A 21,353-nucleotide genomic window follows, 5' to 3' on the forward strand; every position below is an offset into this window, starting at 1 on the left:
TAAGCCCGGCGTCGGGCAGCAGCTGCCTCCCCGGGAAGGGGCGCCCCGCTCCCTCCGCGCTCTGGACGCACCGGCGGCGGCGGCGGCTCCGGGCCGTTGCGGGCGGCGCCGAGGCCGGGCGGCCGCCAGGGGGCGGCGCGAGGGGGGCGCGGCCGGCGCCGGGGCCTGGGCGCCCCTGCGGCCGCTCCGGTTCCTCCTTTCGCGCCCGCCCGCAGAGCCCCGGGCGCCGGCGGCGATGATGGACCGCGACCGCAACAAGTCGCTGCTGCTGGAGCTGCTGAGGGCGCCCGGCAACGAGCGCTGCGCCGACTGCGGGGCGCCGGGTAAGGCTGGGGGCTCCCGCGCGGGCCCCTCCGCCGCGCCCACTGTCCGGGCTCTGCCGCCCGCCTGCCGAGAGCGGGACCGCGGGCCCTTCCGAGGCCGGCGGCCCCCAGCGGGGGCAGGCGCCTGGGAGCCCCCGCGAACGGGCAGAGCGCAGCGGGGGGCAGGAAGCGGCCCCCGTGTCCCGGCGGCCTCCCTGGGGTTATTCGCCGGCGATGCGCGGCTGAGGCGGGAGCACGAGCGAGGCGGTTTTGTGCTGGCGTGCGGGAGCGGCTCCACGTGGGGAACAGCTCGGCAGACCCCCTGGAAAGCCGGCGGAGGGGCTGGCGACCCGCGCCCCACCGAGGCGAGAGCTGCGCTGCCTCCCGAGACCTTGGTCAGCAGCCTGTGGAAAGGGAGGACGAGTAGCTCGTGCTTGAGGCGGCGAGGGCAGGCTGCGAAAGCGAGCTCGCCGGAGAGCCCGCGGCCGCTCTGCGGACCGGCTCGTCGAGGCCATTGCAGGAGCGGGAGCTGTCGCGGGGCAACAGACACTCATGGTCCTGGCTTGGGGCGGTTGCGCTCACAGTAGCGCTTGCTGTCCACAACATCCTGCCACAGTCACTTCGCTAACGACAGTCGTTCTCGTTGAATTAGCTTTTGCAGCGCTGCTGGGCTGCCTGCACGGTCACATTAATTTTTTAACAAATATTCAAACAAATAGTGGAAAAGCCTGTAAACGCGGGGCCGCATTCTCTGTTGGTGAAATGCAGTTTCCCTGAGTACAATGAAGCTATAACTGAAAACCCACCAGGGCTGGATTTGATGCGTGAAGCCTGGGCTGTGCATCACACGTGCTTTTTGCCCTTGCCCGTGGCCGTGCCTTTCTCCATATATTAGCATGTTCTTTGTGTTTGTGTCTAGATACAGAGTGGGCTTCTTACAAACTTGGAATATTCATCTGTTTGAACTGCTCTGGGATCCATCGCAATCTGCCTCAAATCAGCAGGGTCAAATCCCTTCGGCTTGACTTCTGGGAGAACGATCTCATAGAGGTACGGGAGGATAAAGCAGGAATTCACTTTCCTTCCTGCATGTTTCAGCATAATCTTCTCTGTCTCGCAATTCCCCTGCCATCCACCATGGACAGAGGAACGGAGCCGCACAGAGCCGAGCTAACTCCGTGGGCGAACAGGGAGACTTTATGCGTCTCCTTGCTCAAATCGCACTGAAGGGCTGTTGTGCTTCTAACAGCCTGCAGCGCCTTTCTGTGTAGCACATAGTAACTGCAGGTACTTTCAGATAGTGCCTCTATTTAGGAAGCAAAACACCCTTCCGAAGTGTTGGTTCAGCCTCTCATCTTTCTACTGAATTGTGTTCATTAGATGATCTGCAGTCTAGGGCTAGGAGATGGTATAGGGAGATCATGAACAGATATATTTTCTCCTCGTTTTCTTTTGTTCTTTTAATCAACAACCACAATCTTGTGATCTTTTCTGTCTGGTTCAGAACTATAAACAGATTTTGAAAGGGTCAGCCACCTAAAAAGTGCAAGCTGTAGTGCCAAGGGAAATTTATAAACTTACGCAAAGATACACAGAGAGTTATGGCGGGACTGAGCAAAAAATGCAGGGCTCCTTTTGATCAAAGTTTCATTTTATGTTAATGATGCAGCATTGATTTTGTAGTTGTCTACCTAATGGAAACTTCTTTTATATTTCAGTTTATGAAGAGTCATGGGAATCTCTGTGCTAAAGCTAAATATGAGGCAAAAGTTCCTCCCTACTATTACATCCCTCAGTCCAAAGACTGCTTGTAAGTTGCTGGTTTATTCAGTGCCGCAGAGCTCCTGAATCCCTTCTTCCCTCTACACGTGTCTTTGGTTGGTTGGTGAAAATGGATTTGAGGCAAATCAGCCTTATCCATGTTTTCCTCTTTCAGGGTTTTAAGAGAACAATGGATTAGAGCAAAATATGAACGTGAGGAATTTGTTGCCACCCAGGTCTGCCAAGATCCTTGTTCTGCAGGTAAAAGTTAGGATTGCCAGGGAAGAGGTGTTAGCCTTACAGCCAGCAGCACAGTGCTCTGTTTGCAGCTTTGAAGACGTTTAGGGATGGCTTGTCATATTTGAGCTGTTAGATGTGCAGGCCTTGCTTTTGAGTCTGTAACCATGAGAAGAAGCTCCCCAAAAGGCACTTTGGACAAGTGCGGGGAGCTTTTAGTTCACGCATGTGATCTTACAGTTCTCTAGCTTTCCACTGATTTTTTCATTTCAGATGAAAACCTGCAGATGGGAAAGCGAGTAGAAACTCTGTGGTACATTACTATGTAGATAAATGGTCCTGCTGTTGTGCTGCTTTTCTCTGACATTTGTCTTGGTCTGATCTGCAGGTAGCCGTGAAGGATTCCTCTGGAAGCGTGGACGGGAAAGCAGACACTTCCAGAAGAGGCGATTTATTCTGTCAGCGGGGGAAGGGGTGATGAAGTACTACACCAAAGAAGTGAGTTTCTCAGCCAGAGTTGGCCGTAGGTAAACTGGTCAACATCCAGCTGCAGACCCTGCTGTTTACCAGCAAGTAACAGCACAGGTAGCTTTGTCTCTGGCAGCCTCTGTTTGGAGCAGCCAAGACACTTCCCCACTGACATCTGTGGTACCTTAGGCAATTGCTCTTTTGGGTGTAGCCCTTTTCCTTATCCCTCATCTTAGCCCCACAGCTGCCTCCTTGTTTAGTGAACAAAGGAAAGGGATACTGGTAGTTGAATGGCAAGATGAAGAAGAGGTCTGTTGGCAGCTGTTACCTCTTATATTACCAAAATATTCTCTCAGCAACTTCTCCAGCATCATCTCCAACATGTCTCTCTTCCATGGGAGAGTGTTTTTACTTGCTTTCCAACTGTCAGGCTGGAGAGAGAACCAGTCCCTTGCAGTTCAGAAACATCCCTCTCAAACAGCCACCCAGCACTGTCAAGGAAAGGGAGTCATTCTCGTAAGTAATTTTATGTGACACAGATAATCAAAGCTTTATATATCAGGTATATCTGATATGCAGATATTTTAGGATACTGGCTTTCTGCTCAGTAGGGATCTAATTCTCATACAGTTCATCTGTGAGCCACTACCTTCCCTAAGAGCACTTTAATACACTGATGCTTTTCATTCCACAGTCTAAAAGTCCAAAAGCCATTATCAGCATTGAGACTCTGAATGCGATGTTCCAGACAGAGAAAATCAAACATATTCATGGGCTGCAGATCACATACCACACAGATGGTCAAACAAGGAACCTTTTTGTCTATCACGAAAGTGGAAAGGTAAATACCAGAGAGATTTTGGAATGAACAAGATTCTCAGATGTTGGATCTGTATTTTGGAAAAGATATCCTGCTTCTGCAAGATCTGGTTTTATCTGAAATTGCTAGGGCTTGTAGAATATAGAAAGCTGTAGAATCTGACATTAGTAACTATAGTTAGTCTCACCTTGCTCCTGTTCTGTGACGGCATATATTCTGCTTCACACACTGAATAGTCTTAAGGCTTCAGTGGAGCATGTACATAAGTCTCTGTAAGATACTTATCTAATGGTTTTATACAATTCAGTGATTATATTATTTGAAGCCTTCTTGACACACATGGAAGATATTCTATAAATTCAATGTATTGTTGTTCTGCATTACTTCCACCCAAAACATGATAATTTTAGAAAGAAGAACCTCTAAAGGGTTTTTTAGATTGCTGACCTTTCACTTGCCGTAGTTCTCAAGTCTTTCCAGGTACAAAAGTTTTTAAACAATCCGTAATTGAATCAACTGAAAAAGCCTGTGTACCCAGAACAGGGAGACTCCCCAAGGAGACATGCTACGGGTGTCTGGGACCTTCTTAAAGGGGTATTTAAAATTATTTTGGAGGCTCAGTGTTTCTCAGATGTCTGGAATAAGTCATTGACACACTGTCCCTTTAGGAGAAAATGCATCTTTGCAAAGTCGCAGGAAGGAATAAAGCACTTTGGAGAGGCAGCACTCTTACCCCTTTGTGTTGTTCTTATCTTTATGTTTGCATTTGCTGTTTCCCCTAGGAGATTGTTGACTGGTTCAATGCCATTCGGGCAGCACGTTACCATTACCTCAGAACGACTTTCCCAGCTGTTCCTGAGCCTGAGGTGAGAACCACACAGGGCTTGAAGCAGTCTGTGCAAATACAGCATGAGAAAACATTTTCTCACTTCTAGTGGAGCCAGGTGCTCAAACAGCAGCATGCAGGTTTCAAAATGCCAGCCACAGTCACACTTCTTCTCTGGGAAAAGGAGGCTGTCATCCCAAGCTGTCCTGGAGACCTGCACAGTGCCCGAGTGCTGGTGTGCCTCAGCCTGGTGCTAAGGCCGTGATTCGGTGGCAGCAGCCTTGCAGTGTACGAAGCTGGCATAGGTTTGAGTAGAACTGCTGCTGGAGTCTGACTGTGATGGCATTGGGTAAAAATACATCTGCAGAGCAGATGCACAGAAACAGTTGTGCAAGAAACACATGGAGATCCAACTTCAGAGAGAATAATTCTGTAATGCTAACTTTGATAACTTCTGTCAGGAGACTGTGCCATTGTTTTCCCTGTTATGTGATATCTGTGAAGCTCTTTCTATCTGCACAGCTAGGTATGGATGAACTTCTAGATAAAAAAACCCCACCATCCTTAACCTTTGTCCCCCCTTCTGGTGGGGTTTGGACATACAAGCTAAATCTTCTCTTGTTTTTCAGAATATATTTATATTTAACCACACAAACTGTGATAACAAGAAGAGCGACACATCTGATCGCTAATGTTCAATTTCTCTATTAGTGCCAACACAAATATTCTTTAGTACTCTGTTCCCTTAGAGACAGAAATGAAGGAAAGTCTTTTAATGGCAAACACAAGGAAGCAAGAATTTTAATTTGGGGGTCTGCTCTTACTCTGGTTAGGTTTATCATCTTCTTGCCTGGCAGGAATATCAGTTTCTCAAGTAAACACAAAGATGCTCTGTCACAGCCCCTAGGTTATTCCTTTCTAGGCAGTGGGCATCACTGAACTTTTTTTTTCTTCTGATGTCCTTCGCATTCCTTAATATAGCCTCTACTTTGATCACAGGGAGGTAGAATTAACATCTCTTTCGGAGCAACCAGGCAATAGCCAGCCTGCATATTGCCCAAGTTAGTAGGTGAGCCTTGGGAATAGACAGAAAAGGTAGAAGGAATTGCCACCCTGCAGATAACCTGCAAAAAGGAACTCAGTGTTAGAGGCCAAAAAGTCTCCATGTGATCCTTTTAAAGAGTAATCTTTCAAAAAAAAAAAAAGCCCCAAAACATTATGTTCCTTCTTATTTCAAACTTCCCTTTACTGAGTAGCCAAAAAAAACCCAAGCCCCAAAAGCCAAAATTGATGGTGATTTCCTTTGACAGAAACAGAAAGAAAAGTGAGCTTGAATGACATGGCAGACATTTTTTTTGTGTGTGTTCTCCTAGCTCATACCCAGGATTACAAGAAATTATATCAAAGAAGGCTATATGGAGAAAACAGGACCAAAGGTATGTTCAGCTTACATATTTGGCAGTAGGCAAACAGGATTCTTCCAGATGGAGAATATTTGATAATGCTGTGGTGATTACTAGTAAATGATTTGTTGAGTGACAGATTGCCTCCTGAGTCGATAAAAGAGATTATAGTCTAGTCTGTAGTGTTCTTTGGAATTATGTTTAATTTTGTATGGAAAATAAGACAGGGAAGGAGGATCCTCCTTGAAAAGTAAGCAAGATGGATTAAGTGACAGTGGAAATGCAAAGTACCGTTATGCGACCCTAAGTGGGTTGCTGTATTGTGTGCCTGATAACTGCAGCTCTGGAATTGCGCAGCTCTCTCTAGAACAGAAAATCACATGCTGACTCCCCCTACTTCCCTCTTAAACTTGGTAGCACAGAAGTCGTATCTGTGTATAGCAAGGAAGTATGATTAAGCAAATACTTTGCAGTGAAGTCTGTGGTTTGATTTGTTTTTTGTGGGAGAGTATTTGGCTGCTACTTCTTGGAATGGAATGGGAGAGGGAGAGTTCAGACTCTGCTTGAGAAGGAGAGAAAGACCTGAGGTCTTTTTTGAACATTGCTGCCTCTTGTCTTGCTCTCCAGTGAATGAGCCCTGAGTCAAAGTCCCATTAAAAAGTTCAGTAGTAAAATGCTGATGTTGAATATGCTGGGTTTTTTTGGCCAAAGTTAGTGCTAGTGTCCCAGGAGATCTTCCTGCAGGTGCTGGCACAGAGTATGCTCACAGCCAGAAGCATGAGAGATGGTTTGTTCAGGGTTTTTTTTTTTTTTTTTTTCACCTGAGGCCTAAATTCTGCTCAAACTGCTGTGAGCCGTAAAAGAGGGCCCTTAATTCGTCAGAGGAGTGAATAGATCAGGGCATGTTCAGACGAGCACAGCTGATGGAATTAGCACTTTTTTAAAAATTAAATTTTAAAAACACCTCCCCAACCAAAATAATGAAACTGCCTGCGCGCACTCCTGACAGCCCCTGGCCCAGGGATCATTCTCTGCAGTGCTTTCAGTTAATCCGTTTGCTGCAGCTTCCTGAAACCTGATAGTTTGATCACTTGTAGAATGAAACTGTCCTGCCTCACCCAAAGGATTGTCATTGAATACAAATCTCTAGTGCGAACCCAGAGAGAAGGGAGCTGAGGTCTGCACGCAGCAGTGAGTCACCTATTACCAGTTATTGGGCTTAAGTGAACCTGAACTCAAGCTTCAAGTCAGAGAAGAAGCCCAGCAGTCTGCCCTGAATAGGCAGAATTCCCCTTTGGGACCTGGTCTTTAAAGAATTTCTGCCATCTCCTTGCAGCAGAAGGAGGCCTTTAAGGTGCGCTGGTTCAGCCTGGACTCTCAGGAGAGGATCCTGATTTACTTTAAAAATCCGCTGGTAAGAAGAGAGTTCTTCACTATTCCACAAGCCCTTCCGCGGAGTGGGGAGTGCTGTTCTTATCCCACTCTGCCAGTGGCTGCACAAGACTGAGGCAGGTGCTTCCCAAGAGCTCATCTCCTTTGTTGCTGGATCTCTTTGGAGCTGAGCAGTTTGGGAACTCTGGCCCTCTCAGTAGCTGCGAGGAAGATCTAGGTCTGTTAAAAATCACTGCACCTGCCATGAAGATTTATAGCCCACTCACTCCCACCAGTGTTGCAGGTGTTTATGTAGCCTTAGGTGAATACTAATAACAGAGGCTTGAGAGCCCCAATGTCGTGCTTCCTAACACTGAATGCTTCCTAACGCTTTCTGACACATTTGACCCCACGAATATCCTCCCATGCTCCTTCTGAACACTGCTAGCCAGCTCTGCAAGGGTGGGTCCTTACCGCTTTCTTTGGAGAACACCTGTGAGTGCAAAAAAGCTCTATTGTGTTTCCTGCTACCTGTCATCAGAGCAGTGTGCCGTCCAGGGGTCCCCAGTTCCTGCTCCGTGTCGAAGGATAGAACAGTGTCTGCTGGAACCACGCTGTCAGCTAGCTAACGGATGTCTTCTGATTCCTTCTTTCTAGGATGCATTTGAACAGGGCCGTGTTTTTATTGGAAGGACGGATGAGGGGTATGAAGTACGAGCTGGCTTTCCCCAGGGAGTCCAGGTGAAGAAGAGGAAACCAGGGATCACTGTGGTCACACCAACGAGAGAGTTTGTGTTTATGTGTGAGAACGACAGGGAGCAGAGGGAGTGGATAGATGCTCTGAATGGAGTCCTTGCCCAGCCTTTGACTGGCTAAGACTAGCACAGAGTTCCAGGGAGCTGCACTTTTGGTTTTGTTCAGCACTGCTCTGTGGCCTCTTTCTGTTGGCAAGGATGGTGCTCAAGGCCCTGCAGTGCGTGACTAGTGCAGAGGACTTGTTCCTTGAACAACTGCAGGCACAAGGGGGGCAGCAGAGAAATGAGTAAGAGGGGGATACGGGTGGTTAGAAAGGATCTGTGTCCCTGCAGAACTCTGCATGAAGTGTCTTCTCTCCTCCTTCCCTTGTCTGTTTTTGAGAGGAGGAGGCCTTCCTCTCCTGCAGCGGGGATGAACCAGCCAGTGCTGTCTTATGGAAAAAGGAACAAGGTCAGCAGAGAAATTCTGACCCCAGGAGAGACTGACATGCATTTCCTTGAGGATTCCTGTAGGTGCTGTTATACCAGATCCTCCCCCTCTGGCCTTCGTCTGAGGTCAGAAGAGGACTCCTATACATCCTGTAGGATATATTTGACAATCCAGCCTGTGGCATGTATCCTACTGGTGAGTTGCAGGAGTACATAAAGCCGGTGACCAAGAGGCAAAGAGATCATCACCTACCAGGAAGATGCAGGGTGTCCTGTCGGATAGACCTGAGACACCAATTTGTGCTGGACTCACTGGCTGTCTTACTTTGGGAGGAGCAGAGCCAAGCAGTGCTGCGCACTCTTGCAGCCACTGAGCGTATGTGAAGCTCAGTAGCTGTGCTCCATCCACCTGCAGCTTCTCTCCAGACAGGGACAGGGTTGTTTTCAGTGGGTTTAATGTCTTTTACAGTGTTATATTTCTGGTACAGAAATTATTAAAATAAAAGTCATGTTTGAATTGTAGAGGATACTGTAATGGAATCAATCTGATGACAAACACCCCTCGCTGCTTTTGGCAGTCTCTGCTATTTGACTCTTTTATAAGTGGCAAATCTGACACATGAACAGCAAACTTTTACAAAGCAACCCTGGACAGTGGTGCCCCAACCAAGACATTATGAGTTCAGGATGAAGATATGCTGATCTGTCCTACCTCCTCGAAGTCCAGCTGAAGCTTTGGGTTCTGGATTCACTTAATGAATTAGTCTAATCTGGGCATTGAAAGGCAGAAGCTACTTTTTTAAAAGTGTTATCTTCAGTGACCTGCTTGAAGACACTTGGAGAATGAGTACCAGCACTGGAAGTGGGGAGTGAACGCCTCCTGATCGGGTACCACTTAATCCATTCCATGTGGGAATTGGTGAAGATTTACATTGGCTGATACAGGGCACTGAGCTTTTTCTTGCTGGATGGAGTGTGAGGTTTGGGTCTACCAAGCAGCCAGTCATTCAGATATTTGATTCTTCTCTTTTAATACTGCCTTAGTTTGCAAATCAAGCGGAAGTCTTGCAAGCTAAGTTTCTGGCAAAGCTGTCACCTCTTGCTGATGTTTGCCAGCCAGTCTGAGATACCCAGAATAGTTCTCCTCCTCTGCAGAAATGAGGAAGTGCTGATATGTGCAGGGATTAGTGTGTGTGTGGGGGGGGGGGGTTGTGCAATAGTGTGGAAAAATTGTTTGAGTTGGATCTTCATTCTGCCTGACTCAGCCAGCTCATCACCGGCTAACCCTGAGCAATCTGCAGCAGGAGTTTTGCTTGCTTATATGTGCCCGTGAACTCCCGTGTTCCCCGTCTCCCCACGAAACCTGAATTCCAGCTCAGGTGGTTCAGCAAATCTTGTAACAGCCTGATCCAGCAGCCACCAAAATCAATAGCAGAGCACATGCTGACTTGTATGAGGAACAGTATCAGTCTTGGTTTGGTTTTACATACATTAATTGTTGTTTTGAGATGAGCTTAGTAACGGAGGACGATGCTCGGTAGGGATCAGGCCACCCCGTAACCCAGACTTCCCGGACGGGGCTGTGCCGGTCTTGCTGAGCTGCGCTGCTTGCTTTCCCGGATGGCGCGGTAGGCCAGCGCTGCCAGCAGCTCTAGGGTGGCTTTGTTACAAAACCAGGAAACTCCCTGAGAAAATGAAAGTGCAGATGCAACAACTTTTTGGGGAGAGTCAGTAAAAGTCACGGCCGGATCACCCAGCGCTCTGCATGACGGTTCATTTCTAAGTCAAGGCAATTCATGGACTAGAGCTGCCGGAAGAGGGGAGTGCTGGGCCACACGCTGAACCGCCCAGCTGCGCCCACGTCCCGGGCTGCAGCTCTGTGGGAGCCTCCTGGCTCATTTCTGCTCCGTCCTGCCTGGGGCGAGCTCGGTGGCCCCGGTCAGCTCTGGGGCCCAGCCGTGCAGGTGGACCCATTGCCGCCGCAGCACAGCGGCTTCAACGGACCAGTGTCCGAGGAGAGGCACCATCCCGCGGTATCCTCCGCTCTCTCCCTTTGCTCTCGCAGGGGACGCCCTGTCCCCGCCATCCTGTCACTGCCTGCCGCTCTCGCAGGCGGGAGCCTCCGGGGAGGCGGGAGGAGGCGCCTGCAGGAAACGAAACTGAAATAGCGGAGGCCATGGCGGCCTCTCTGGATCTGCGGCAGCTCCAGGCCCACCTGGACCTGAAGTGCCCCTGCTGCCTGCTGTACTTCACCGACCCCGTGCGGCTCGCGGTCTGCAGCCACAGCTTCTGCCGCTCCTGCATCACTGCCTACTGCAAGACAAAGCGGAGCGCCAGCTGCCCGCTCTGCCGCGAGGCCTTTGAGCTGAAGGACTTACGGCCCAACCGGGAGCTGGCCGTTCTGGTGAACTTGATCCCCAGGGAGGAAAAGGAGAAAGATTTGGAGAGATGGGATGTACTGGGACTGGACGGTGCCGGTGCCAGCGCCAGGGGCAGCCCAAGCTCAGCGGGGCGGAGAGATGCGGAAAAGGTACAGCCAGAGGCTGCCCGGGGCTCCCGCCGGTGGCAGCCCCCCAGGACAGGCAGGGACAGCCCGGGGCTCCTGCCCTCACCCCGCCAGGACATCCCGGGGCTCCTGCCCTCCGGATACCCTTCTCCAGGGCTGTGAAAATGGGGGTGTGGCTGGGACTGAGTTAACTTCATACTTCTTCTTGCCTTTTTTTTCCCTGTCTTCCTGGCTGCTCTGCATTTCACGTGCCAATTTAGCATTCTCATAACAGTATCACGTTGAGAGGGCTACAGACACGCAAAAGGGGGTGCTAGGAGAAGGATGCTGGAGCACTACCTGTTGAGCACTGACGGGCTAGAGACCTTAGACATCTGTAAATCTATCTTCACCTGTTTTCTTTCTCTCCATCTCTCTTTTACTGTCTTTTGTTTCTGTCTCCATTTTTCACCCTTGCCTTATTATTCCTCTAGTTAAAACTTGCAATGGGCAAATAGTGTAATCCCAGCGTGTGGCATCCCTCGCCTCGAGCACTGAGCGTCCTGGAGGACAGAGCGTTGCTTCAGTTGTTTTGTATCCCAGTCCCTGTCTGTTCTTTCCCTCCTCTTTTCATAAATGTCTTTAAGCAGTGTTATTTATTGCACAGTCTTAGCACTGGAGAGCTCTAACCGAAATGTTATTTATACGGTGCTGCAGCTCCACCTAGCCAACTGGCACAAAATGGCTCTGGTTCATTACCTAGATCTCTGCTTAAAGAGAAAAAAAGCTTCAAAAAGCTCCCAGATTTTGATGGAGGAGATGAGCAAAATCTGACTATTGGCCCTCATTATTTTAGCCCTATACACACAAAAGACAGTTATCTTCAATCTCTGCGGTCAAGCAAAGGGCTTAAGCTCATAATTACATTTGAATATATAATTGTTGAACATTGACTTTGCTGTGATCATTTACACTCAGAATTAATTGTGACCTCTATCCCCCTTTTGAACCAGTCAGTGCATAACTAATGATGTAGGCGTTTTTATTACTCTGCTTTTTAACCTAGTCATCTTTTCTCTGAGTGTTATATAGATAAACTATCAAATGTGTCACTTTAAAGGAGAAAGCGATAAGTGAGATCTCCAAGCAACTGGAAATGACCGAAGAGACCATCCGCCTCTTGAGGAAGGATCTGAGTAAAACAAAGGTATGGATGTGTATGTTCATTAACTTCACTTAACTTTTATTTCCACATCCACATGGAGACACATGACTGACTCCAGTGTAGCCTTCCAGCCCAGAGGAGGAATCTCCTTTCTGTTTCCTTCTTTTACTCTCATAACTCTTTATTTTTTCTGCTGAGAGTGGACGACAGCACCAGCTGCATTAACCTCTGTCTTAGCTGGCACAAGGGCCGCAAGAGTTGCATGTTGTTGTCTTTTTCTGCCTATCCCAGGAGTAGCCTGGATGCCTCTGGAAACTTTGGAGGTAAAATGCAAGGCATAAAGAGGGAATATGGATCTTTATGAAGATGTTGACCAAAGACTGATCACCATAAAATAGTCAAGATCCTTAACATGCTCAAAATCCCATTGCAAGCAATGCAGGACAGTGCAAATAAATTTTATTCCTTTGAATAAAGACAGCTGCTACTGATCTGTAGAGCTCAGTCAAAGAGTGCATTAGATGAGGTAGTAGATTCTCATATTACATACATCTTTTCTACAGACACAAAGAACTCCATGTTTTCTGCCTTCCAGGAATATACATCTCAGATCAAAAGCCAGATTACTAAAGATTTCTGTTGCATGAAGGAATACATTGAAAGACAGGAGAGAAACACACTGATGTTCATTGAACAACAGCAACAAGCAACTCAACAGAAAATTGAAGAGACTATTGACCAGCTCTGTGCTGAAGTGAACAAGCTCACAGGCATCAAAGCCCAACTGGAGGAAGGACTGGTAAGTGATGAAATGAAGTGGCTGAATGTAGGCAGAAACTCTTCACCTAAATCTCTTAAAAGGCTAAAGAGGTACAGAGTGCTTTCAGATCTCCACCGTACTATTCTCACTAGAGACAATGATACCAATCCACCACCGTTGCTGCTGCAAGTGAAAGCTTGGAGTGGAAAATTCAGAGGGGAGAACATACTACAAAAGGCATAGGCTAGGGATGCAAATTCAGAACTAGATTTGTTTCAAGGAGGTTAGTGAGCTGGAATGACTGTGCTTGCTTAAATTCAGTCCTGAGTCAAATCTAAGGTTAAGTTAAGAATCTTTATTATATTTTTATTTTTATATTCCAGGAAAAAAAATACATGTATGCAAGCTAAAGGACTCACAAAATCATAACGTATGCTCTAATAACTTTTTTTGTAAAAAATCTGTCAAGGGCTCTCAAAAGAGGCAGTAAAAGCACTTTTAATTCTGCAGAGCCCATTTTGATGTGGAAGACGATGCTAATGGTGTTAATTAGCTAGTGGGAATTTGGAGTAGGGCTCACCAGGTATGGAAGTGCTAGGAGACAGAAGTGGATTGCCAGGGCAAGGCGCAGAGGCCTGCACTGGAATTCATCTCGTACAACTTTATATATTTACATCTGACCTGGACTCCCGTTATAGGCGATTAAGAGAAACAGGTACTTTTAGAGCATGAGTCATCTGGCCTACTTGAGACGCCTACCTTCAGATGAGATGAATCAAGCCTTCAAAATGCCTGTTTCTTTCCACAGGCTGTATACATCCTAATCTAGGCAACTGAGGATTACCCCTCTCTGGGTATTGCATGCTAGATTTCATCCTAATGCATTTTAGAACTGTGGGTTTGGGCTCCTAGAACAAGAAGAAAGCTTAAAAAGAGAAAGAAAGTTTGTGATGCATGTGTATTGTATATGTATGCATATATATATATTTAAGGAAATTATAATATATTTAAGAAAAATTATCCCATTCTTAGTTTTCTTGGTGAAAACAAATTAGTTTATTCTTCATCAAGATCATATTTTCTGTGATTTCCAGTTATTCCTCTCAAATACATATTCTATAAAGGAAGCTCTCCACATAAAGAATAAGATTTTAGAGAGGTCACTGCTGCCTTTCCAGTGGCTTTATAGTATCACCTGATATGTAAGATGAAATAACTGCTATTGTTTACATCCCCCCGCCTTGATTCTTGTTTTATGTCCTTATTAGGGTTACTTACCTGAGAGAGATGGCTACAAAGGCTCACCTTTAATAATGGATAAAATTACACTTGATGAGGAGAAGATTAATTTTGTCACAAATGCTGTAGAAGATCTTAAGAAACAATTGGAAATGTTACTTTTGGAGAAATACCCTGGGCGGTTCCCCACAGGTGAGTTTTTTGAAATCTCTTGTTTTATTATAGGGAGTTAATCCAGCAGGGTCCTGCATGTGGCCTCTCCACCTCACTCAATCCCTTACATGTGAGACTGCTATATTTTGACATCGCTTTGACCCCACGCTGAAGATTTGTGGCAGAGTCATTCTTACAAATAGATGGGTCTGTAACATTGGAAAATGAGCCAAAAACTTCGGAGAAGACAGATGTGCATATTGTTCTAAATCTCCTTGCAGTTTTGTAGATAACCTGACTATATTATACTTCTTTAATGGGAGCCCAAAAGAAAAGAACTGATAGACATGTAGATTAGAAATGGAGAATGAAACATAACTGGAAAAATTTGGTTTTCTAAATATAGAGGAGTCTAAAAGCAAAGTCTCTCCTAATATTAGGCATAAAATTCCCTCTCACCAAAAGCTGTGTCCAGGCAAAGCCTTCTGGAATTGGTCTGGGCTTTGCTATGGAGTTCTGCTCTTCCCAGCACAGTCTCCTCTTCCCAGCACAGTCTGTCTGCTTTAGAAAGCCCAGTGTGCATTTCTGAGAGCAACTTAGACTGAACTAAAACCCCACTGCTACTGAGGGGCAATCCTCCTCTTACCACCCTTTCCATTACTACTTGCCTTTTGCAAGCACTAGTACTCAAAAACCCAAGTTACTTTATCATATTTTTACCTCAGTGTTTTTCTTATCTGGATTATTTCAGCAGTCGAGTTTACAACTTTGCTCCACAATCATTTTTAAGAACACAACTGAGGAGTCAGTGGGCAGAGACACAGGGCAGGAAATCCAGCTTTCCTGACAAAGCAAATGTATCATGTAACTATACCAGAAAGTGTCCGCAAATAAGTCCTGTAAATATGCCTTATGGTATCACAGAAAACGGTCCTTAAAGCTGTAGGACTGAATGTCAGGCTTTTCAGTGGGCAGACTCAAAAATTTCTTGGTGCTTGTGAAATGCCTGTGTAAGTAACACAAGAAACATGGCATGCTCAGAAAAAAACAAAAGACCACTGTAAACACAGTGAAATATGAAAGAAACTGGCTCATATGCATACAGAAATGCAACAAGACATCGAACTGCCCCACATATCTAACTTTCTAACTGCTCCATTCTGGCCACAGTGAGTACAGTTGCATACAGTGTTTTGATAGGTTTGGATATGAATAATGTTTGCCTACACATCCTTCAATAATTTACACAATTGAAAAAACAAATCTTTGTTTTGAACTTTAACCACTAGCTGGTTTTATTATATTTTATGTTTTCCTTTGGAAACATAAATACTTCCTATTTACATTTTGAAGAAGCACCTTAACACTTTTTTTTTTCATATTTAGAACAACTTCCAGACTTGCATCAGGAAACAAGGGTCTGCTCATTATCTTCAGAGTCTGCAGCTAAAAATCCAGAACCAGGGATTTCAAGCCAGTTTTCTCAGTGTAAGTATGCAAGCCAGTGTGACTCTTCAATAACGATCTTCAAGTGAAAACAAATTAATACTATGACTGTGGATCTGCTGAAGAAAACTGTACTTAAAAACATCAGCAGGAGATCTGGCTGTTCAGCTGAAGCTTAGAAACACAATCATGTTACCGTGAATGAATCAATTACTGCAACATAATGTAATACTATATCTGACTGCATAGGCAAGATAAAAAGGATAAGAAACCTATTTTATGGAGGCACATAAGCCTGTGTTGTAGCTTGTGCTGGCTGCAGATTATGAGTTGGTGTATGAGCAGTTACTGCACCCTACTGATCTTTACTGCGTTAAGCTGTAGTGACTACATTTGGTGTCTGAATTCTGCCTCATTTTTACAGAAATGTTTTTACAGTCAATGCATAGCACTACAGCTGTAGCTTAAACACAAAACAAATATTTTCGCTGATAAAACATGCAAAAACGTGTCCCAGTGAATTGATGGTTATGTAGATTTTCTTAGGCAAGGTAAGTATCGCATTTATTACTGTATTTATTTTATATTGCCAGTATTTATTACTGGCAAAAGGCTAATTTTGTTGCAAGACTGTGGTTGAGAATCAGATCCATCCTGTGGGATGCCAAGTGCCGTCACCTTTCATTGGAGTCCATGAGTCTTCCATGGATGTTTACTTGATTATTTCTGTTAAATGTTTCAGCAATCACTGGCCTCAGGATACAGTCTTCAGTGTTTGGTTGACGATTCTTGCTGATGTGCAGGATTGGGCTTTGGTTAAGGTTTACTGTATGATCATGGGGTTTCATTGCTATTCTTGAGAAGCAATGCACATGAAGTATTATGAAGGATGCATGTAAATACTGAGGCGATCTGTCTTCTTGTCGCCTGCAGGTGTGAATATTTTCCTTTCTCTCTTATAGGGGCAGAGGATGTGACCTTTGATCTCACAAGAATATATCAGCGCTTAGTAATCACAGATCAGAACAGGAAAGTAATGGTTTCCCACTGTCCCTGTGATTATGTACCATCGCCCAAGAGATTCTGCATCAGCCAAGTGATGTGTTCCCAGAGCTTCTCTACCGGGTGCCACTACTGGGAAATAATTACCAAGGACAGTGATGGATGGGCTGTTGGAGTTGCCCATGAAATGATTGGTAGAAGAGAGAAATTGGGAAGATCAGAGCATTCCTGGTGTGTGGAATGGGTAGGTCCCAAAAAGCAGCTGTCGGCATGGCATAAGGATCAAGAAACATTATTAAACAGGGAGAAGCCATTGAAGGTTGGAGTTTTCCTCGAGCTACAAAAGCAGTGTGTGTCATTTTACTCCATCACAGACAAAGAAATGCTCTTGCATACTTTTAAAATCAATACCTCAAATCCTTTATATCCTGCTTTCTGGCTATACAGTCTAGATAGAAATGGATCTTTAACTATAAGTCATACAAGCAGGAGGTAAAACCTGTTCAGGAAAGTGAAAATTTTGGCTGGCTGCAGAGCTTCTGTAAAAGCTCTAGTGTTTAGCATGAGAATTTACCAAGGAGTATAGCTGCACAGGAAATCAGCAATTCATATTTTGTCTACTTTGCCTTTTCTTGGGCTGTGCTCTGATCTAGCCATACTTCATTAAAGCAAGTCCAGTGTGTGTTAAGGGTGGTAACCATCCCTGAGAGAGTGAGGTGGATTTCTGAAGCAGCATTAAATAGTCCCAAACCTGCACCTAGCAAGGAAGCTCTCCTTCTTAGCAACTGCAGAAGTGGGGACTAAGCCCACCTGGACCAAATGGACCTCATCATCCTACATTGATTAAAAAAATACAGATTGTGCCATTTCATTGTGTGGAGTGTACTTTCTTTAGAAAGGTCTCTTTGAGCAGAGAATGCTCAGAAGGCAAAAATGTTAGTGATCTCATGTGTGAAAATCTTTCCCTTTAGGGTAGGTACTGAACTAGAGGAAATAGGCCATGTATTTGAGGACCTGACAAAGGATGTTCTGGGAGACTTCCCTGCTGTCTCACAGGCACCATATCTTGTTTCAGTCTAGCTCAGGCTGGATGGATGTCAGTCCTCGTGAGGTTGTGATCATGGGGATGTTTTTGGAAGCAGCTATTTTCAAATACGTTTGTACCAGCTAATAAATCACATGTTCATTCTATTGCTCTTTTAAAGAGTGAGAGCAGGACTGTGTCATGGCAGGGACCATCTTTTCCTGCCAGAGAGCCTGAGGAACCAAGAGGTTCTGCACGTTTCCTTCCCAGTGTGCAGGGGAGGTTTCTGTCCTGCTCTGTAGAGTCTTTCTGGCTGCAGGGAGGTCCCTGTTACCTATGAGGGGTGAAGGGGCCAGGGCTGAGAGGCTGCAAAACCTACTGGCTCTGCTGAATTTTTAAGAGGACTGCTGCTTCATGCAGGCAAACTGCAAATAAGAGTTCTCGAGAAGCAAAAGCTTTTTCAGGAAGATAAAGGCACTCCAGTGCACCTTAAAGGTGGTGTAATGCATGCTTTGGTGTACAGAATCATCAAAAAGAGGAGAAATCTCACATGAACAGACCGTGGAGGATTCAGCTAGCTCATTTAGCCGAGCGGACTCACATGACCTTTGAAGTCAATGACAAAGCTACTGTTAATTTTCTAGGATGGTCTCATTTGCTGTTACTGAACACTGTAATTTGGAAGCATTTTGGACTAAAACACGTTTGTAAGATGTATACAGGTGGGTGTATAAAATTCTGTGAGACTGAGGTCCAGATCTGTTTGCATGTAAGAGAAAAATGATGACAATGTAACGCGAGCTAACGACGCTGCCTCTCGTTAGGACCGAGTTGTCCATGGCTGGTCCATCTGGAAAGAGAGATGAACAGCAAGGGATGATGAACTCGCTGGACATCTCTAGGTTCCCAAATAATAAGTTATTCTGTATCGCCCAGAAGTAGCAGTTTGTTATGGTTTGACTACACAGTTTGAAAGTGCTTCTGAGGTATTTATGGGTGTGGGGGGGTCTCACTCAGCAGCCTCACTGCCAGCACATGAAATCCCGATCACGGCTCCTCAATGCCCAAAGCCTCGGGCATCGCCCCAGGGAAGGCAGGAGCACAACCTCCCTCAGGGGGAGGGGGGAGGAGGGTCCCCAGGGCGGGTTTTCTGCGGCCTGTCCGGCCCCGCGAAGGGCCCCCGCGGCCGCGCGCGCATCGCCTCAGGGCCGCGCGCAGCCGTTGGGCGCGGGCAGCGCGGCGCCGCGCGCAGGCGCGCGCGGGCTCCCCGCTCACTAAGCTGTCCCTCTCGCGCCGCCGTAGGTTGCCCGCGCCGGGGCGAGGGGGAGGAGGCGGCGGCGCGGAGGGAGCCGGCGGAGGGGGCCGCGGCGCGAGGGGCTCGCAGGCCGCAGCGGCCCCGCTTCCCCCGCCCAGCCCCATGTGAGCCGCCCGCGCCGGGCCCAGCGAGCGCGGCCATGAAGAAGGACGTGAGGATCCTGCTGGTGGGGGAACGTGAGTGCGGGAGGGCTCGGGCCGGCCTGGCGGCGGGGCAGGGCGGGGGGGCCGCGCCGGGCGCGCCTCCGGCTGTCAGGGCGCTGCGGGGCGCCGAGCCCGGCCCGGCACCCGCCGCCTTGGGGCGCTGAGCGCGGGCCGCCGCGGAGGGGAGCGGGACCGGGGGCCGGCCCTGTCCGCCGCCGCCGTGACCGCCCTGCGCTTCCTCGCGGCCGCGGGAGGGACGCGCCGACGGGCCCGGGAGCCTGCGCGGCGGCCGGGGGCTGCCGGCTGCCTGCGGCCTCTGGCTGGGCAGCGGCTCCGCGGGCTGCTTGCGGCGTTGGGTGCGCTCCTTGGCGGGGAAGCCGGGAGGAGATTCCTGCCCCGTGTATGGTCACAGCCTGCCTAAATCCTCTTTTTTGTCAGCCGAGCTTTAGTCTTATGTGCCGGGTTTGGAAGTTGTAGACACCTCTGTGGGCAGCTGTGTGCTCCAGGCAGCTGTGAGACGGGTGCTGTGGGCTCGTGGTTAGGACGGGGCCTGGGAGTCCGCGTCCCCGGCGTCTGCTGTTAGCTTGCTGCATGACCTTGGGTGAACTGTGCAGGCTTATACACATGCCAAAGTTGTAACGAGGTTTTTCTTTTTAATATGTTCCTAAAATTATGCCTTTAGGTTCTTACTTAGGTACCCAAATCAGAGGCAGGCTTTCAAAGATACAAGGAGCTTCCGTTTTATTAGTTTGTTAAGTGCTCTTAAGTACCTTACAAGAGAAGAGTACAAAGTAATTGCCGACTCTTATTAGTAAAATTTTCTGATTATACTAACAATATAGCACTACTAACAAAGCATCCCTGTGAATCAAATATGTAATGTATTTTTAGTACGGTTCATGAAATTATATTACAGTGTGGGTTGGCTCTGTCTATACTGTCTAAAGAGATCCTCTCCGGCCTCTTTAAAGGTAATATTTAGCAAGATGTTACCCTGCAGGGAGGGAGGGTTGAACTTGTGAAACTTCTATTTGACCAGTTTCACAGGACTCAGTTTATTTAGAAATGTATTTGTGCATTTGAATACGCACCTGAATTCCTTTTCAGAATGTATGCCGAATCCACCTTACTTTCTTTGGCAACGAGTTCAGGGATGCACGTTTTAGAATTATACTTATTGGGCAGACTGATTGCTAACTCAAAGACAATACTGCTTAAAATTGGACTCAGCATGTGTTACTTAATAGATAGAGTTTAATCCAAAAACAATTGGTCCTCTATATATAACTATTATGATGGAATTATATATGTGTGTGTGTGTATGTATATATGATAATTAAGTAGTAAATGGGAAGAAGAAATCACATAAAATTATTGAATTAAGAACTGTCAAAATGCCAGACTTAGTATTTTGTAGCTGCAGAATATGTGTTTAAGGAAGGAATGGCCTATAATGAAAAGCTACTCCTCTCCCTTTTCCCTCAAAGTAGCCCCCTCTAAAACCCAACTTATTACACCATGTTAACACTGAGAAAATTTGCTTAGTGTATTGCAGGAGGAAGAAGAGTATTTCCAAGTTGCACTGTATAAGACTGACATGTTCTGAGCTGGTTTGGGTCAGTGGTTTACCTACAGGTGTAACACAGATTTGTTTGATTTGGCAGCTGGGTGCATAGTGTGTCCTACTGTGTAAATCTCAGTCTACTACATAGATTTTTATATATAGCAACCTACAGTATGTGCACGCATCGGAGGTTGTGAGCATCTTTATATTATATTTCTACTGGATTCGTAATGAACAGAAGGAAGAAATTTATTTTACGTATTGATGAAACTTGTCAGTTATATTGTTAGTGGTGTTTTACATGCGTGTCTTTTTATATATGTTTATTAGTCTGAAACAGCAAGTTAATGCAGACCATGCAGTACCTGCTAGAGTTTAGTAGCAGTCTGTCAGCTTCAGACTCTGAAATGTTATGGGAAAATCTTTTGATGTAATCCTGTTCCAAAGCATAACTTTCTTCATCCCCAGTGATTTTCCTTTTAGGTTTAGGTTGTTTTAGTTCCAGTATTCAGGGTGCAAGCATCAATCTTTAATAGCCACTAATTTTCAGAAAATGTCTAGCATGCTATTTTTGCCCAGCATGATCCAAAAGCCGCCTGTATATGAGGAAAAAGAGAAGCCCAGTTAATCATCAGAAAGTGCTGTGCTGTCTTTTTCATCCTATCCCGTTGCTACTGTTTAGGCT

General features: G+C 46.5%; 3 protein-coding genes across 7 annotated transcripts in view; all 3 read left to right on the top strand.

Annotated features, from left to right (window-relative positions):
* Positions 1 to 160: 160 nt before the first annotated feature.
* ADAP2 (ArfGAP with dual PH domains 2) lies at positions 161 to 8,894 on the top strand. 2 transcript variants are annotated; one of them, XM_064522697.1, is made up of 10 exons: positions 161 to 323; positions 1,222 to 1,352; positions 2,021 to 2,112; positions 2,239 to 2,324; positions 2,689 to 2,798; positions 3,463 to 3,609; positions 4,371 to 4,454; positions 5,788 to 5,850; positions 7,154 to 7,231; positions 7,846 to 8,894. In XM_064522697.1, exons 1-10 carry the CDS (start codon positions 236 to 238, stop codon positions 8,062 to 8,064), a joined length of 1,098 nt encoding a protein of 365 aa, XP_064378767.1. In that variant the 5' UTR covers positions 161 to 235; the 3' UTR covers positions 8,065 to 8,894. The 2 variants fall into 2 exon arrangements, with proteins under 2 accessions (XP_064378767.1, XP_064378768.1); XM_064522698.1 differs by lacking the exon at positions 7,154 to 7,231.
* A 779-nt stretch (positions 8,895 to 9,673) lies between these two features.
* RNF135 (ring finger protein 135) lies at positions 9,674 to 17,493 on the top strand. The gene is made up of 6 exons (XM_026098839.2): positions 9,674 to 10,902; positions 11,978 to 12,064; positions 12,618 to 12,821; positions 14,051 to 14,213; positions 15,561 to 15,662; positions 16,583 to 17,493. The coding sequence occupies exons 1-6, from the start codon at positions 10,549 to 10,551 to the stop codon at positions 17,116 to 17,118; spliced, it is 1,446 nt and encodes a 481-aa protein (XP_025954624.1). The 5' UTR covers positions 9,674 to 10,548; the 3' UTR covers positions 17,119 to 17,493.
* Positions 17,494 to 18,889: 1,396 nt separating this feature from the next.
* Positions 18,890 to 21,353, top strand: part of RHOT1 (ras homolog family member T1) — a 29,756-nt gene continuing 27,292 nt past the window's right edge. The window contains exon 1 of one of the 4 annotated variants that reach the window (XM_064522700.1): positions 18,890 to 19,137. In XM_064522700.1, coding sequence (XP_064378770.1) covers positions 19,101 to 19,137 — 37 coding nt within the window. In that variant the 5' untranslated portion in view covers positions 18,890 to 19,100. The remainder of the gene's footprint in view (positions 19,138 to 21,353) is intronic. The other 3 variants (XM_064522699.1, XM_064522702.1, XM_064522703.1) reach the window with 3 other exon arrangements.

Source organism: Dromaius novaehollandiae, chromosome 18 (genome assembly GCF_036370855.1).
Source record: "Dromaius novaehollandiae isolate bDroNov1 chromosome 18, bDroNov1.hap1, whole genome shotgun sequence".
NCBI classification, from domain to species: domain Eukaryota; kingdom Metazoa; phylum Chordata; class Aves; order Casuariiformes; family Dromaiidae; genus Dromaius; species Dromaius novaehollandiae.

What these genes read in the sequence shown, in the direction of transcription:
- ADAP2 (XM_064522697.1), top strand. Translation starts at nt 236, where the DNA reads ATGATGGACCGCGACCGCAACAAGTCGCTGCTGCTGGAGCTGCTGAGG. An exon ending in CGCCGACTGCGGGGCGCCGG is followed by an intron (nt 324 to 1,221) that starts GTAAGGCTGGGG and finishes GTTTGTGTCTAG; the next exon opens with ATACAGAGTGGGCTTCTTAC. An exon ending in TTTACTTTAAAAATCCGCTG is followed by an intron (nt 7,232 to 7,845) that starts GTAAGAAGAGAG and finishes CCTTCTTTCTAG; the next exon opens with GATGCATTTGAACAGGGCCG.
- RNF135 (XM_026098839.2), top strand. Translation starts at nt 10,549, where the DNA reads ATGGCGGCCTCTCTGGATCTGCGGCAGCTCCAGGCCCACCTGGACCTG. An exon ending in CCCAACTGGAGGAAGGACTG is followed by an intron (nt 12,822 to 14,050) that starts GTAAGTGATGAA and finishes TGTCCTTATTAG; the next exon opens with GGTTACTTACCTGAGAGAGA. An exon ending in CCCTGGGCGGTTCCCCACAG is followed by an intron (nt 14,214 to 15,560) that starts GTGAGTTTTTTG and finishes TTTCATATTTAG; the next exon opens with AACAACTTCCAGACTTGCAT.